Genomic DNA, 16,265 nt, shown 5'->3' on the forward strand with positions numbered 1-16,265 from the left:
TTCCTTGCCGATCTGTGCTTCCGTGCAAGCACTGATCAGTGTTGGCACGATAAAGGTGTCACGGGGGTGAATCAACTTGCAGCTGCAATACTATGGTGAGGAAGCGGATTGATTGTCTTGTAGCTTCTATCGTGTCGAGTATCTACAGCTCCTACGCGCACGGGCCAATAGGCGGTGACAACGCCTCTGCCAGTGCCCGTGTCGACCAATCAGTGTCGCGGATCAGTAGGACTCAAAGTCGAGTCCTAATTGATTCCAACAAAAGGATTCCGAATCATTTTAACAAAAAAAAATTGAACTAAAACATTTTTTCCGCATTTGCTGGTGTCTAAATCTGGAAATAAAACTACATTAAGGAGGAGGTGAAGAAAAAAAAGAGTATGTGGCCATGTAACAAATGCACACAAACCACAAGAAATCGCCAAAACATTATACCATGTCCTCTCCCTTTGCCTTGCCTTTTTCCCTATCAAGGCTAGCAAAGACCATGGACATTAAATCTTGCGCTTTCGTCTGGTATCAATGACAATCATGAAAAAAAAGGTGTAAAGAATCGAATAACAAAGAAAACCCCGCAATGGAGTGTGGGTAGCCTTTGTTTACAAGGCAAAGATAGCAGCAGCGGCAGCGGCGAAAAGAGCACCTACGCCACCAACAGTCTTGGGAGCAGCACCGGGGAACTCTGCTGGGCTTGAAGATGTGGCCGAAGGCGAGCTAGGGAAGGTGGGCTTGCCAGCAGTAGGCGCGGGAACAGTGCCATTGTAGCCAGCGGCACCAGTGGGGATGCTGTAGCCGGTAGAGGCCAAGGTCGAGGTGGAGCAGTCTTCAGACTTTGGAGGCTCCTCGTTTGACTCGCCGTCGGCGACCTTTTCGAAGTTGGCACATCCAATGCGCGTCTTGTTGGCAAGATGGAGAACAAATGAGAGCGAACCAAACTATTACAATGTTAGTCAATCATGGCCTCTTATAGTCTTGCAAGGTTTGGGTAACTTACGAAAGCAGGATCGGTAGGCAGAGTAGCAGAGTACAAGTCTGTGTACTCGGCGGAAAACTCTTGGGTGCTGAAGTTTCCGTACTTGCCGCTCAAGTCACCAGTCTGGCAGGTCTCGGGGGCGCTGGGGTTGCACGGCTTGGTCTCGCCGTAGTGGTAAGGGTCCAAGTGAGCACCAGTGGCAGTGCAGTTGCCGTCGGCAGGGACGGGCTTAGCATGAAGGTGGTACATGAACGGGCCGCCAGTAGCTGGTAGACCGGCAAAGTGAACGGTAAACCTGACGCCCTTGCCGTCGGTAGCGGTGGTACCCTCAATGGTACCCGAGAGGGGGCTGCCGTCCTTCTGAGGAAGCGTAGCAACGTACTTTGCGCCGATGGGGTTGTTTGCTACTACGGGGGCGTTGGTAGACTGAGCGGTGACGGCGGAAGCCGCGGCCAGGATGGAGATGACGGAGACAAGCATCTTGATTGTGTGTGTATGTAACGGCAGTATGTTGAAGCAGACAAAGCGAGCGACTGACTGTGGAGTGATTTAGTAAAGTGAAGGTGGAAGAGGAAGCAATTTGTAGGCAAAGGGTATGTGAAGGAAATGAAGTGGAGCAGGTGCCAAGTATATGTATATGAAGCGGCACAGCGGGAGTGCGACGAGGAAATTAGGAAAGCGCAACCCTTGTGACAGGAAGGAAACACAAAAGAAAATAGGGAGAAAAAAATCGACGTCATACTGGGGTCGGGGAAGGGAAGGAGCAGAGGAGGCCAAGCAGAGCCGCGGGCAGGCTTACCGATATTAGAGCCTGGAGGGGACAAGTGTGTATACAGTAGTGTAGTACTTATTAGTGTCTACACGAGGCGGCCGAGGGTTGGAAGCAAAAGGGATTGGGAGAGAGAGGAAGCTGTACAGGAACGAGGTGAGGATGGAAAGGGAGATAGACGGGGGCGAAAACTATATAGGCGTGTGTACACAGTAGTATGCTGAGAAGAGGCACGGCAGCAGCATGTCCACGTCGGCGGCAGTACTCTACTGCTAGTAGCAGAGCCAAAAGCAGACGGGCCCTGCCACACGCCGCCTCTGGCGTGCACCCGTCGTAGGTGTACGTGCCTCGAAGCTTCGTCAAGGCGACTGTGGCCTAGCAGCGAGTCGTTTTGGGCGCCGTGGGCGCTGTCATTGGCGCAGTGTGTCGGGGCTGACAGGGCATTGGCTTGAAACCATGTTGTTTGTCGTGGGAGCTTGTGCATATCGACTGGTAGTTTCGAAACATCGAGGCGCATGGGCGCTTTGCCGGCCAATCGTTATGGCGGCGGGCCTGGTTCCTGAGCCCCAGCTAACCCCAGCCAACCTCACCTACGCATACGCAGCCTGCAGGCCCGTCGCCTCCCAGCCAGCTGTGTCTTCAGCCACCCAATGCCTATTACCAACCTTCCTGGAGGCTGGAGTCGGCCAGGTCTCATGCAGCCAGTCCCCCTCTGCTTACTCGTGCTTCTGTCTCTCCTCACAGCTCGCCGTGTCCTTTTTGTCGCACTGCCGTGTCTGCCACTGCTTTTGCGCAAACGTCGCTTGTTTGGTGGTCATCTTCTTGCGCCTGTCGCATCCCACCCGGCTGCGGGGGCCTAAGCTCCGCCAACTGCCGCGCCAGCGCCATGCATCAGCCTTGCAATCAATCCAATTTTAACCCCATACACGGCCAGCGCCTTAGGGAAACACTTTTTTCCTCGCGCTAGCCCCTCGCCCGTTTCGACCACCCAATACACCGTAACACACGCCAAACAGGCGTTCCTCAAGCCAGTGTTGCAAATGCCTTTTTTTCTTGCTCCTCAGTCCTGTTGCTGAGGCACGACCACGGAGAGATCCACGGCACGGCAACAACGGATGTGAGATGAAGCGAGTCACCACAGTATTGCCGGTCAACTGACACCAAGCTTTATCGCCCAGTGTGACTCGCCCAATCACACCGCTTTGCCGCCTACAAATCACGCAGCCTAATATACACCATTGATTGATTGATTCCATCTGCTATACTTCACACCTTAGCGTCCACAAACACACCCCTCTTTCCCAAACAATCCAAGAGAAACACTTACAAGAACAACGCCACGCTCAATTGTGGATGCAGAAGCCACTGCAATAACCCCCCCCCCCCCAGCCCGTGCCACACTGCTTGACACTGATACGCTCTCGTCATCCCATTACAACTAGCCTTCTACCACTTTCCTTGCTGACGACGCACATGTGGCCCTTGTCGTGGCTGGCAGCTGCTACCACATCGTTTCTTGTCAAGATGCTCGATCGCTCCGATAGTATTACGTAGCTAGCTTCCCATGCCTATACGGCCAGCTCTTGACCACTGCCGCGCGAGGGGAAAAAATCCAGTTCCAGTAGAAGCAGCGGTGTACCGGATGGGGAAAGACCTTTGGTTGCTCTCATGGCAAGTGCACAGTTGTGGAGCCAGCGAAGGACAGTAGAGTGGCTAGAGCGTCAAACCCCATAGTTGAGTTGGCTGATCTTGTGAGACTAAATGCTTTGTGAGATACTGAAAAGTTAATTCCTATGACATTGAGCGAGTGGCAGAGACTCATGCTGATGATCGAGAGACCGAGCACAAATATTCGTACATACGTGATGCCATGATCTTTGCTCGATTGTGCATACATGGCATAAGTAGTACACAACCTCTTGCGTGTCCATGAACCTGAGGTCTCTGCTGCTGACGTGAGCAAGACTGGTTCATGCATGAGTCTTCAGAGGAACAGCATCGGAGCGTATTTGGTATCCTTGGCGCCTCCATCCTAGCTTTCGGCCAAATCAAATCTTTTTTTATCGTCTCTTGCCACCAAGGCCGTATGCCCCAGGCCCATTTACGTCAACGTCTATCGTATTCGACTTTGTAGCTGATCTTGGCACCGCACTACTCACCAACGCTTGAACGTACTAGATGCAGTCTGACAGTCCTGACATTCAACTTGCTACTACTTTGGCTCCGGGCTATTCTTTCACTATCAGCGTATGCTTGCCACAAATAACTCGACTTGGCCACTTTTGTCTGTCGGGGCTTCACAGCGGATTGGCATCTATGTTTGTGTGAGAGAGCGTCGAGAGTGCTTTCCCTATGCAGGTAGAGGTATTCTTCTGCTCCGGCTTGGCGTATCCTTGACTCGGTCATACTGGAATTCGATACGAGACTCTCTCAACCAACGGCACTGGAAGAGAGTGTGACACGTGGTCTACGTTATTGTGCTATATTCCAACCATTTTGTGTCTCTGCAATGTCCTGTTTCACTGTTGGCGAATTGACAAAATGTCTGTCAGCGTCACCGATGATTAAGCGGCCCAGAGTCCAATCCTTGTGACTCTTTTGTGCACTTGATTTCAGTGTCATTGTCCTCTTGGAAGGGAAATCATGTTTCTGTTCCATAGTTTCCGAGAATGATGTGTCTGGTTGCCGGGGTCCTGGGTATAATGCGAGGTAGACATGTTCCTGGTTTGGATGGGTGTTGATATCGAAAAAGGGTCCTTCTTCAAGGACTCTAATCTTGGCAAAGTGTCCGTCCATCCAAATAGTAAGCCTCGATGCAGATCCGATTGGCCGATGATATGAAAAATGCTGCTAATCATTGTACGGTAAGTAAAAGAGGGCGATTCAACATATAAGATGCGAAAAGTTCAAATGCGTACTTTGCGTTTATATATGCCTGGGAGATTGATAGCAAGAGATTGGCTCACGCGATTATCACGCGCAAACCTGCTCAAGCCCCAGTACGTACGTACTGCTTACCATGCACATCTAGCTCCACTGCGTATAGCATCTACAAGATCTCCATCTATTGAGATGAGTATTATCAGATCATCTCTGATATGGATTCTTCAGTCTGCTACACTTAGTGGCTCTTACTCAGAATCTCTGGTAAAGACCCTGGTCGGTTTCCTTAGGCGAAGCTTTGACTGGGTAAAAGTAGCTTTCCACACACACACACACGTGCACGGATATAGGATGAAGTCCATAGATCAACTAGTGTGACGACAGAAATAACAATTGATTCTCACGGAGAGTGTTTCGTATCTGAAGCAATGTTGGACGTTGGTGTTTGTGCCTGACAGCGCATGAGGTGGTGCACATGTGGGCGGCGTAATCGGTCTACTGCAAGCAGGCGCAGCGCATCCGCAGCGCATCTTGGCTGTCGCTCGCAGGTTACGACAAAGACAAGTTCGGGGCAAGTTCGTCAGAGTTGCAAGCGTAATGGCGGGCGCAAGTAGGAAAAGATCATCAGGGCCTTGGACGTTGCCATGCACGTGTTGCGGGCCAGAGCCGTCGAATCCAGCGGTGAACCAATCAGGCTTTACGTCACCGTGCCAACGAATCCAAGCTGGGCAGAGACACCACAGCCGCACCGGCCGCGCGCCCATCTACACATCAACCTTGGCCAAACCGCACCACCTACTCTCTCCCGCTACTGTCAATTGTGTGCCACTTAGCGCACCCATTGTTCTGTATTCCCACTGCTCGCCCGCAACTTGTCTTGTGTGCTTGTCCGCTTCCCCAGCCATCTCCATATCGATAAATCGCTCGTTCTCCTGCCACACCGCAGCCTTTACTGGCGCAAGTCGCATCTCTTCTCTCGCACAACGCTCGCTCAGCCCACGACATCACCTCCTCGAAAATGCGTGCCGCCTTCGCCCCGCTGCTACTGGCACCGCTGGCTGCCCTCGCCGCACCCGATCTTGTCGCCGACTTTGAGCCCGCCGTCGAGGGACTACAGAACAAAGTATACGACTCGATGCCCACGGCCCCGGCAAACGTACCAGCCGAACTCCTCAAGAGACAGGGCAACGCATGCGCAAACAACTACTTCGACTGCGCTCGCCTCGGTGCTCCGGGCCTCTGCTGCCCTCGAACGGCAGTGTGCTCCGCCGACCAGGCCGGCCATGTAGCATGCTGTCCTCAGGGCGCTGCATGCACCGGAGCTCTCGCCGCCCCAACAGCCAACCCCACTGCAACTACGTCAGTGCCCTTTGTGATCGCCAGCACAACCACGGGCGGGCCCTTCGTGCAGCAAACGAACGGCGCAAACCACGGAAGCACGGTACAGAACCAATTCTACCCTTTCCCGTACATACCGACGACTTATCAAAACGCAGCTGCCTGCTCGTCCGCTTATACAAGCTGCCAAAGCGATGCTGCAAGCTGTACAAGTGCTCTTGCCAATGGCGCCCCGGGCGTAACCGTTTCCGCTCCCAATGGCGGCGCTACCATTACTGCCATTCCGAGCGTTGGTCTCTCGTCTGCACAGAGCATTTGCTCAAGCTTGAGTAGCTTGGGCTGCTCCCAGTTGACTGTCGAGGCTTGTGCCGCGTTTGACGGTAGTGGAAACGCTGCGTGGAGGGCACCTTGCCGTGATTACCTCATGACTGCCGGAGTTGCCATCGGTATAGCCGGTCAGCTTCTCACATAATTTCCGGTTTTGAGAGCGAGCGAGAGAAATGCAGTCTAGTCACTTTCGATTCTAATGTGGATACATAATGGCTGGAATGTCGAGGTGAAATTTTCCTTTTTCAAAATACTTGTCAACAGACTGGGGACAGAGTTGGTTTCAAAACCCAGCAACTCGTGCTTCGGCACTCGAGGTCATGTGGTTTTTCGCTCTTTGTTTCCGAGTCTGTTTCTCTCTGTCTCCTTACTCGTTCTTTTTTTTGGCATTCTTTTTGGCGTTTTTTACGGAAGCGACTTTCTCCCTCAGCGATGTTTTCATGTGCCAATTGACAGATACGAAGTTCACAAGAGAGTGAGAGAGAATGTAGCTTATGCCTTTGTCGCCGTATATATATATATGTACTGCATGAGTAGTTTTTGTAGATATGTGTGCACAATCAAAATGTTTTATCCATCTACTTTTTACTCAGAACTGGTGATGATGTCATGACAAAGGGTGATTAGGTGATCGGTTTCCGTTTGTGTCATGTTTGATCCGGTCGCGATAACACCAGAGACATGTCCGTATATCATGTATATTGGCCAATAGATGAGAAGAATAGACGTGTATTTTTCAAAAGAAATAGAATGGAGTCAAAGACAGAAAATAGCTACTATGCTGTAAAATTCTACGTACTTTACATAACGGTATCACAATATAAACATCTGGTACTTTTTCCTTCCTTTTCCTACTATATACACCACACCAATGCAAACATCCATAGACTAATCGCAGTATGACCTACATCACCACTTACTTTTTCACATTATCTACTCATACACACACACACACACACACACACGTCCTTCAAAGCCTCTGAACCGGCTCCACCCTACTCCCCGCAACAACCCCATCAATCCTCTCAAAACTACTCTTCCGACTCTCCTCCTCCTCCACCGCCCCAGAATCTTTCTGCTTCAACTCCCAACTCCCAATCCTCTCATGCCCCTTTTTCGCACCCGCGGCACCCTCACTCGTAAGTCTCAAATCGGCATCGGACGCAAGTTTCGCCACACCCTTGAACCCTCCCAATCCCCTCCCTTTACCAGCACCATCACCATTACCATCGACGCTGCTGCGTCGCGGCCGATGCACCCTCACACCCCCGACCACCATGATAATTGCGAAGACAATCGCAGCAACAACGAGCGTGACGACCGCGCCAATGATGCCGCCTACGACGGGGGAAAGCCGGGATTTGAGTTCGCGGATGGAGGAAGGAGAGGACGAAGGTATATCGTCCAGACTCTTTTTTGCTTCGGCGCCCCAGCAGAAGAGACTGCCGCTGTTGCAGGTGCGGCACCAGTCTGCGATGCCGGATACGGCCATGGCGCTGAATTGGCGCGAGAAGTCGGGCCAGGACATGGCTGTGTTGGAGGCGCTGTTGTTGAATAAAGGGTAGGTGACGAGTTGCTCGGCGTCTGCGGTGGCGTTGTGGAAGGAGAAGCGGACGAAGAGGGTGTCTGGGCTGGGGTTTTGGTCGGTGGTTGTGCTGAAGAGTTCGAAGATGAGGGAGGAGGCGTAGGAAGGGATGGATTTGAAGTTTGGGGATCTGGAGTCGAGGTTCAGGAGGGAGATGAGGCCTATCATTGCGTCTTCTTCGCCAAAGTAAAATGTTAGGCGCGGGGATGGAGAGGTCGAGTTACTTGGGCTGGCTCGGTCGGCGATTTGAAGTTGGAAAGAGTTGAGGATGGAGCTAGCGAGTGTCTTGCCTCCGATGGCTTGGTAGTTTGCGTCGGTTGATAGGTTGGATGCGTTACCGTAGAGGTGCCAGGCAACTTCGTCGGCAAGGGAGCCGAGTCGGTCATAAGCACCTGTATAGTCAGAGTCGTTTGCTGAGAGGGCCTTGTAGACGCTAGAATTGTGCGAGTATTGGTAGCGTATGTAGTCGGATATCTCAAGAGCCGAGCGGGCATTACTATCGACACTGTCAGCTTCTCTCTACAGTAGATACGAACTCATTTGATGGGTGAACTTACAAATATGCCTCAGGAAGTGTGCCCTCCAGCCAGTCGATGTTCAATTTCTTGAACAAATCGGCATTCGCCGCCTCCGTTTCCTTAAACTTCTCTGTTTCGAAAAACTTCAATGCAGCTACTTGCGCAAGAGGACAGTTTTGCGATCCAGAAACGAATCTTGAATCTGGGTCTTCCAGCGCAGCAGCTTGGATGCCAACATACTGGTATCCGTTGAGCGGGTAATCAACCTGGGTGCCATCTGCAAGGCGGCTAGTGACTTGTCCGGTTCCGTTGGAATTGCTGTTCGGAGGATATAGACCCTGCATAAACGCTTGTGCAGAAGAGACGAGGTATGATTTTTCCAACGTTTGAACCCTTATTTGGTCATTGTCTATGACATCGACTGACATCCCTGCAACATGCTCTACACCAAGCTTGTTTGGTGAGTCGCCAGCAATATATCTTGTTCTGAAATTTTCTCCGAGCGTGTACATTTGTTGGGCGCCTAGCGCCGTCAGGACCTGGGTATTATTTCGTAGAATGGGCGTCCGCTCTCCAGTTCGAATAAAGGCGAAAGAGGCAAGGGTGTGGTGAGTACTATCATCTGAAGAAGCTTGCGCCACGACAAGCCCGGCCGAAGCCACAGCTATAACAGAAATGCGCATGAGCATGGTGACAGCTTTTGGAATTTGTATAACCTAGCGCCAGGGACAAGCCTGAGCATAGGTACTGGGATTGCATCTTTATTTATTCTTAATGATTGCGGCACAGGCAACTAGCTGCATATCCACCTTCAAGGCAAACCGGCAACTAATTAGGCTACCCGCCAGAAGAATCAAGCCACAGGCTCGAAGCTCCCCAATTACCGCGGTGACTAGTGACCTAAAGAAGAAGTAGCGCAGAATCAAATCCCATCTATTTACGCGCTGCATGTCTGAGTGGGGCGCATTGCGGCGTATTGTCCCGCCCTGCAGTAGTAGTGTTTTCTGTGTCAACAAAAAACCGATGCGTAGACTGACAACTTCAACGGTGCGTAGCTCAACCTCGACGGTTGCACGAGCGAGGACGATGCATGGCGTGGTGTTTATGGGCTTCCATGTCAGCCAGATTGCATGTCAGTATCATGGAAAATGGTATGACTGTTTCGTCTTGAAGGATCCAACTGGGCTGTCAAATATGGTGGGCCGGGGCCGAGTAGCAGTGCAGTGGCTAGTGTCTGCTGGTCCTAAGCTGTGATTGACTGTCCTTATACAAGGCCATGGCCGCCATACCGTATGTGGCTACTTCTCCATGTAAGTGGACGCTTCTTGGCACCATCACCGACCACCGGTCAAAAGAAACACGCCATGTCTTCAGGTACAATTCGAGTCACGACACATGGGAATTACTATTTGTCGCATGTGGACGGGCAGTAACCACAAATGTACACTGCATGCAGCCCGGCCATGGACTATTTGACCCTGCGCAGGACGCCTTTTATGGATCCATGTACATGCGGTGTACTCACCACAAGCTTTACTGACGTGAAATTGGGTGAGTTTAAATGTAAAAGCGGCCCATCTCAGCCTAATTTTTCACACAGTCCAGCTCACAGCTGGGCAAGGCTGGACCTGTCATTGAATTGAGGCCTCCCACTAAGCTCGCCACAGGCTGCCGACCCACCCGGCTTCAAAGAACTCTTTTCGCATAGCAAACTCAGTTACTTGTTTGTTTGATATTAAATAAGATATCTCCGCCAACAATTGGCAGGTATTGCTACAGCGGCCTTGCGATGCACTTCAAGACCTTCGTCCACCGCGCTCAAAACGCCTATTTCGGTCTACTATCAAGCGACTAGAACCGGACATACCCTTGGCTTTTCGTCAAGCACTACTCTACAAGCTAACCTCAACACGGCCCTCGGCACCCGGTGCGCCACCAGACTGCAGCGAGGGCAGCAGGTAGGTGATATCATCCCAAGGATGCCTGTACAGGCCAGTGCGCAGCCTCTTCTGGTCGAGGAAGTGAGCAATCAGACCGATACTTCGGCCGAGAACGAAGAGACCGTTGAGCACACCCATCTTCAGGTAGTCCTCAGCCTCCTCGTTGGAGAAAGCACCACCGTTGCGGACAAGGTCAACAAAGCAGACAGCAATGCAACCGTCAACGTTGAGAATCAGGTTGTCCTTCTTGGACGTTGTGACTGACTCGACGGCAAGAGCATAGTCGAGCAGCTTGGTGCTGGGGAAGTTCTTCTTGACGTACTCCTTGACAAGCTCGACACGAAGATCGGGGTTGTTGCGGGACTTGATCCTGTGGCCAATACCGGGGACTAGGCAACGTTAGCTATTGCACTCACACACATTTTCCCAAAGTCACTTACTCAGCTTGTTCTCCTTCCTCATTGTGTCAACAAAGTCACGGGGGCTGAGACCCTTGTCAAAGGCCTTGCTGAACTCCTCGGCAGCACCGTCGAGCGCACCACCGAAGCGCGATCCAATGGTCAAAAGACCAGAAACCAAGGCACTGATGAGATCCTTGCCGGCACGAGTGGTGATGATGGTGTTCATGGCACCAGAGACGGCGGGACCGTGATCGGCAGTCAACATCAGCACCATCTCGAGGAAACGGCTGGCGTAGTTGGGTAGACGGCGACGGAACCAGAGTAGCGACATGACACCACCGATACCAATCTCCTCCTTGAAGACATCAGAGATGGGCATACCAGCGTAGAGCAGCTCCTGGCCACGGTCATCGGAAATGGTGGAAATGAAAGCAGCAGGCTTTCGGATAAGACCAAGTTCCTGTGCCCATGAGTAGTCAATTGGAATCTTGGGAACAACAGGCTCGGGCTTGGGAACAATGGTTCCGTCCTTGACCAGCTTCTGGTAGACCTGAGCAAGAGTGTTGGGCATGTCCTCAAAGGTCTCTGGCACGTAGATACCAGCCTCCCTCATGGTCTTGTTCTTGGTGGCCGCAGTCTCGAGCTGAGAGTTGGCGAAAGAACCAGCGTGACCGAATTGCACCTCGGTCTTGAGCATACCGGCAACGGTACCAATGGCCCAGGCAACAATGGGCTTGGTGACCTGGCCAGACTTGATGGCCTCAATGACGCGGTATTCCTCAACACCACCGACCTCACCGAGCAGTACAATGATCTTGCAGTCGGGGTCGGACTGGTATCGGAGAACATGGTCAATGAAAGTGGTACCAGGGTACCTGTCACCACCAATGGCAACACCCTCGAGCACACCGTCGGTAGTGTTGGCAATGATGTTGTTCAGCTCGTTGGACATACCTCCAGACTTGGAGACGTATGAGACGGAGCCGGGGCGGTAGAGCTTCGAGGCAACAATGTTGTCCATCATACCACCGGTGTTTCCAATCTTGAACGCACCGGGCTTGATGCCACCAACAGTGGCGGGGCCAATGATGGTAATGCCCTTCTTCTGGGCGACGTGGAGGATCTCGCGGGCACGCTAGCCAATGTCAGTTCTCTCTCTCTTCATTTTCCAAGATGCAATAATTATCCCGGGTACTTACTCGCTCGGGAACACCCTCGGCGATGATGGCAATGCACTTAATCTGGGGGAATTCCATCAACTCCATGGTGGATTGGTAGACGGAACGCGACGAGGCGAAGTTGACGACGGTGTCAACATCGCTGTGCTTGCCAACGGCCTTCTCGACGGTCTGGTATACGGGCAGCAGCGTCTCGCTGGTTCCCCAGTACCTGGCTATTGTCAGACGGGCAGTCACATCAAAGTGGGACAATTGCTTGGCACGCACATTTTGCTGACGAACTGGCCGCCGAATGTGTAGATGATACCGGCGACCGAGGGCTGCTTGCGCTTGCAGATGAAGTCGAAGTCGAGCATGCCCTGGACGGCACGGGGCTGCAGTCCACTGTTTCCAGCATGTTAGAGACGTGCTCTGGTGCATTGGGACAGGGCGGGGTGTGTTTTCTTACTAGACGAAGCATCGTGTCCTCGGGTGGAAGAGGGTATGGGCGGCCGGAGGGCTCAAGGGCCTCGAGGGGGCAGCAAAGCGGCGGATGTTATCGTTGGCCGCCTGGGCGGGCGCTGAGGAGGACATGGTGGCCGTGTGTATGGGAGCGTCACTTGTCGAAGGGAGACTTCGGGGAATTTCTATCGAGGGCAGAGGGTCAGTCGGGCCCAGGCTCTTGTATGTATGAAGTGCAGCCGTGAGCAGGTAGGCGCGGCAATGGCTGGGCGGAGGGGATGGCAGGAGTGAGGTCGCTCAGCGGGAAAAAATGCAGCGGGCAAGGTGTAGGGGCCAGACAGGCACGAGGGGATACGAAGCGGAGCGGAGGGGATCAAGAGGGGAACTGACCTTATGGGTGCAATGCCGGACGAGGAGCAGTGCGGCAGATGCTTGGACAATTTAGGAGAAGGTTGCGAGGAGAGAACAACGGTTGTGGCCAAAAGGGTGGGCGCCTACTCTGTTGGTCTGCTGGGGGTGTTGAGCTGGAGATTGAGCTGCACAAACTAAATCGCTGCGGCGCTAGGCCCAAGACCCGAGCGGTGAACGGGGACCCGAATGTGTTGCTCGATGCCAACGCCGCCCCTCGGAGTCGGGATAACCATTTGCATCAGCCTTTGTCTCCGGCGCCCATTGCCAGAGTCCGCCTCCAAGGGGAAAAGTCCGCCTGTCCGCCTGGCCGCCTGTCTGCCTGTCCGCCTGGTGGGCAAAGTCCGCGCGTGTGCCGTCGGGATTGCGCTGCTTTCGGGTGGTTACCATCTCGTCGAGGGGCACAGACGCCCTCCGCCGTGCCTGCTGCCATGGTGGGGTGGGTCGGCCATGATAGGCCAGCATCCCGCCGAATTGCCTAGCCCTGCATTTGCCTGCACCCTCCCAAGCTCAACACGCAAGGAAAAAACACCGGACCGCCTCGCACGCTTCGTCTGCCCGCCGTCTGACCATTGCCCTTTTTGCCAGCAATTCTTTCTGATTCTTTCTGCTCCTGCTCCCCCCTGTGTCCAACCACCCCCCAACAAATATAGGTGAGTGCCCAAAGCCCCGCCCTGCCAGTTTGCATCTTGTCGTCCCGGCCCCCTCACCATCGTTGTCCGAAGTCGTCTCTGTCGTCGGACATTGCCCAACGCCCCATTTCTCTCCCCGATATTGCTGCCGGCATTGGCTCTGCACCTCTCTTGCTCCTCCTTCCTTGCCATATCTCCTTGCAGTCCCTTGCCTCGCCCGCAACCTGCTCCTGCTCCTCCTCTTTTCTGTCCTACCCATACTCACCACCCCCAGTGCAGTCTGACCCAGCTTCACAATGTCAGCCAAGTCTATCCTCGAGGCCGACGGCAAGGCCATCCTCAACTACCACCTCACCCGCGCCCCAGTCATCAAGCCCACTCCTCTGCCTGCCCAGGCCACACACAACCCTCCCCCCAAGCTTGCGTCGCTGTACTTCCCCGCCGACGAGGATGTCAAGGGCGTCCTCGACCAGGCAGAGGCTACATACCCATGGCTGCTGACCCCCGGCTCCAAGTTTGTTGCAAAGCCAGATCAGCTCATCAAGAGGCGAGGCAAGAGCGGTCTGCTGGCCCTGAACAAGACCTGGCCCGAGGCGCGTGAGTGGATCGAGGCGAGGGCAGGAAAGGAACAGCGTGTCGAGACTGTCGATGGCGTCCTGAGACAGTTCTTGGTCGAGCCATTTGTCCCCCATCCCCAGGACACCGAGTACTACATCAACATCAACTCTGTCCGAGAGGTACGTTCACCGTGTTTCTTGTTTTTCTTCTTCTTTTTCTTTTACTTCATCTCTTTTCTTCATTTCTTTGCTTCGGGTCGTTTCAAGTCGGTTTGTGCAAAAACGCCGCCTGGCACAGTGGCAGGTGTGGAAAGGACATGTTTGGGTGTGCTGAGCGTAATCTGCGCGAGAGTGAGCGGGAGGGCTGGCTCAAGCACACGGGCGTACCGCCTGGTTTTGTTTGAAGGCGGGCCGGACGAAGGGAACACTCACCGACCCACTTCTGCAAAGCACCTACTCCTTTGCGACGCGCACGTCCACTTTCACATGTCAATTCTCTAGGCGCTTCCAGCGTATTACGTCCCTGTACCGGGTTTTGTTATTCCAGGCCCTTGGTGTTGCGGCTCTTTCCATCTGCATTTGTGTGGGCCACTGCACGATCTTGCCAATCCTGTCAATCTTAGCCCGATCTAGCCGCTAACATCTGCACTTAATAGGGCGACTGGATCCTATTCACCCACGAAGGCGGTGTCGACGTTGGTGATGTCGACGAGAAGGCGGAGAAGCTTCTCATTCCCGTCGACCTCAAGGAGTACCCTTCAAATGAGGAGATTGCTGCCACTCTCCTGAAGAAGGTTCCCCAGGGTGTACACAACGTCCTCGTTGACTTCATCTCAAGATTATACGCCGTCTACGTCGACTGCCAGTTCACGTAAGCCACCCGTCTGCAGCGCCTACTACTTGACACTAATGCACTGCTGCAGCTACCTCGAGATTAACCCTCTGGTCGTCATCCCTAACGAGGAGAAGACATCAGCTGAGGTTCACTTCCTTGATCTTGCCGCCAAGCTCGACCAAACTGCTGAGTTCGAGTGCGGTGCCAAGTGGGCTATTGCTCGTAGCGCAAATGCGCTCGGAATAGCTGCTGCTCCTGCAAAGGACGGTAAGACTACTATCGATGTCGGCCCCCCAATGGAGTTCCCTGCTCCTTTCGGTCGTGAGATGAGCAAGGAGGAGGCATACATTGCCGAGATGGACGCAAAGACTGGTGCTTCTCTCAAGCTGACCATTCTCAACGCCACTGGCCGTGTCTGGACCCTAGTTGCTGGTGGTGGTGCCTCCGTCGTCTACGCCGACGCTATCGCCTCTGCTGGCTTTGCTAGTGAGCTTGCCAACTACGGTGAATACTCTGGTGCCCCCACCGAGACCCAGACCTTCCACTACGCCCGCACTGTCCTTGACCTTATGCTCAGGGCACCTCAACACGAGGAGGGCAAGGTCCTCTTCATTGGTGGTGGTATTGCCAACTTCACCAACGTTGCTTCGACCTTCAAGGGTGTCATTCGCGCTCTTAGGGAGGTCGCTCCTCTACTCATTGAGCACAAGGTTCAGATTTGGATCCGTCGTGCTGGTCCCAACTACCAGGAAGGTCTCAAGAACATCAAGAGCGTCGGCCAAGAGCTCGGCCTCAACATGCACGTCTACGGCCCTGAGATGCACGTGTCGGGTATTGTACCTTTGGCTCTGATTCCCGGCAAGACGACGGACATTAAGGAGTTCTCTGGTTAAGCGCGTGCTTTGTATATTAGGGTCGCGGGTGTAAATCGGGAACTGCTAAAGGCTCATGATGATGGCTAGACAAAGAGTTGATGTTTGACAACTGTGCACGGCGTGAAAGAGTGCTGTGGCGAAGCCAGTATTGCTTTGCATGGCGTATATGCCCATGCATATGGTTATTCAACCAAAGGAATATAACATTTAATAACTTCCATTATATGTGTCTCTGTCTCTCTTTCTTTATATTTGCTCCACCTATGATTTGTGATGATGCAAAAATGTAGTCATGATTGATGTGACTTGTAGAATGATAATGTTCTGTCGTCAGGTTAAGTAGGTTAGCTAGTGGTGAATACGGCTGGATTGATTAGCTAGTTTGTTTTATTTGTGAGTATTTATGAATAGTGTATAGTAGTATAGTAGGGGGAGAGAGAGAAGGAGAGAAGGAGTAGAGTGTCCAAAAAAAGACAAAAACAAAAATATCAGTCGATACACCAGCCCGCCAAGCCACATTCCAACCCCAATAAGAGTATTCCAGCGCCGCCGTCCCATGGTGAATACCAGACTGCAGAATTTCTTCCCTCGTCAAGTTGCATTCA

General features: G+C 52.9%; 7 protein-coding genes across 7 annotated transcripts; 4 read left to right on the forward strand and 3 right to left on the reverse strand.

The window, feature by feature from the left end:
- Positions 1-614: 614 nt before the first annotated feature.
- COCMIDRAFT_48868 (uncharacterized protein) lies at positions 615-1,453 on the reverse strand (the record flags this gene model as incomplete). The annotated part of the gene is made up of 2 exons (XM_007685105.1): positions 615-935; positions 995-1,453. Coding segments are annotated over 2 exons (780 nt in total), but the record flags the coding sequence as incomplete, so codon positions are not given.
- A 4,190-nt stretch (positions 1,454-5,643) lies between these two features.
- Positions 5,644-6,435, forward strand: COCMIDRAFT_82490 (uncharacterized protein; the record flags this gene model as incomplete). Its single annotated transcript, XM_007685106.1, has 1 exon — positions 5,644-6,435. The coding sequence occupies one exon, from the start codon at positions 5,644-5,646 to the stop codon at positions 6,433-6,435; it is 792 nt and encodes a 263-aa protein (XP_007683296.1).
- An 825-nt stretch (positions 6,436-7,260) lies between these two features.
- COCMIDRAFT_1091 (uncharacterized protein) lies at positions 7,261-9,082 on the reverse strand (the record flags this gene model as incomplete). Its single annotated transcript, XM_007685047.1, has 2 exons — positions 7,261-8,371; positions 8,433-9,082. The coding sequence occupies 2 exons, from the start codon at positions 9,080-9,082 to the stop codon at positions 7,261-7,263; spliced, it is 1,761 nt and encodes a 586-aa protein (XP_007683237.1).
- A 334-nt stretch (positions 9,083-9,416) lies between these two features.
- COCMIDRAFT_82766 (uncharacterized protein) lies at positions 9,417-9,647 on the forward strand (the record flags this gene model as incomplete). Its single annotated transcript, XM_007685107.1, has 1 exon — positions 9,417-9,647. One exon carries the CDS (start codon positions 9,417-9,419, stop codon positions 9,645-9,647), a length of 231 nt encoding a protein of 76 aa, XP_007683297.1.
- A 638-nt stretch (positions 9,648-10,285) lies between these two features.
- Positions 10,286-12,485, reverse strand: COCMIDRAFT_82484 (uncharacterized protein; the record flags this gene model as incomplete). Its single annotated transcript, XM_007685108.1, has 5 exons — positions 10,286-10,722; positions 10,774-11,869; positions 11,934-12,123; positions 12,180-12,296; positions 12,361-12,485. 5 exons carry the CDS (start codon positions 12,483-12,485, stop codon positions 10,286-10,288), a joined length of 1,965 nt encoding a protein of 654 aa, XP_007683298.1.
- A 1,204-nt stretch (positions 12,486-13,689) lies between these two features.
- Positions 13,690-15,678, forward strand: COCMIDRAFT_22241 (uncharacterized protein; the record flags this gene model as incomplete). Its single annotated transcript, XM_007685068.1, has 3 exons — positions 13,690-14,130; positions 14,607-14,821; positions 14,874-15,678. 3 exons carry the CDS (start codon positions 13,690-13,692, stop codon positions 15,676-15,678), a joined length of 1,461 nt encoding a protein of 486 aa, XP_007683258.1.
- An 80-nt stretch (positions 15,679-15,758) lies between these two features.
- Positions 15,759-15,950, forward strand: COCMIDRAFT_82781 (uncharacterized protein; the record flags this gene model as incomplete). Its single annotated transcript, XM_007685109.1, has 1 exon — positions 15,759-15,950. One exon carries the CDS (start codon positions 15,759-15,761, stop codon positions 15,948-15,950), a length of 192 nt encoding a protein of 63 aa, XP_007683299.1.
- Between the last annotated feature and the right edge of the window lie 315 nt (positions 15,951-16,265).

The sequence above is a fragment of the Bipolaris oryzae genome (genome assembly GCF_000523455.1).
Source record: "Bipolaris oryzae ATCC 44560 unplaced genomic scaffold scaffold_7, whole genome shotgun sequence".
Lineage (NCBI taxonomy): Eukaryota > Fungi > Ascomycota > Dothideomycetes > Pleosporales > Pleosporaceae > Bipolaris > Bipolaris oryzae.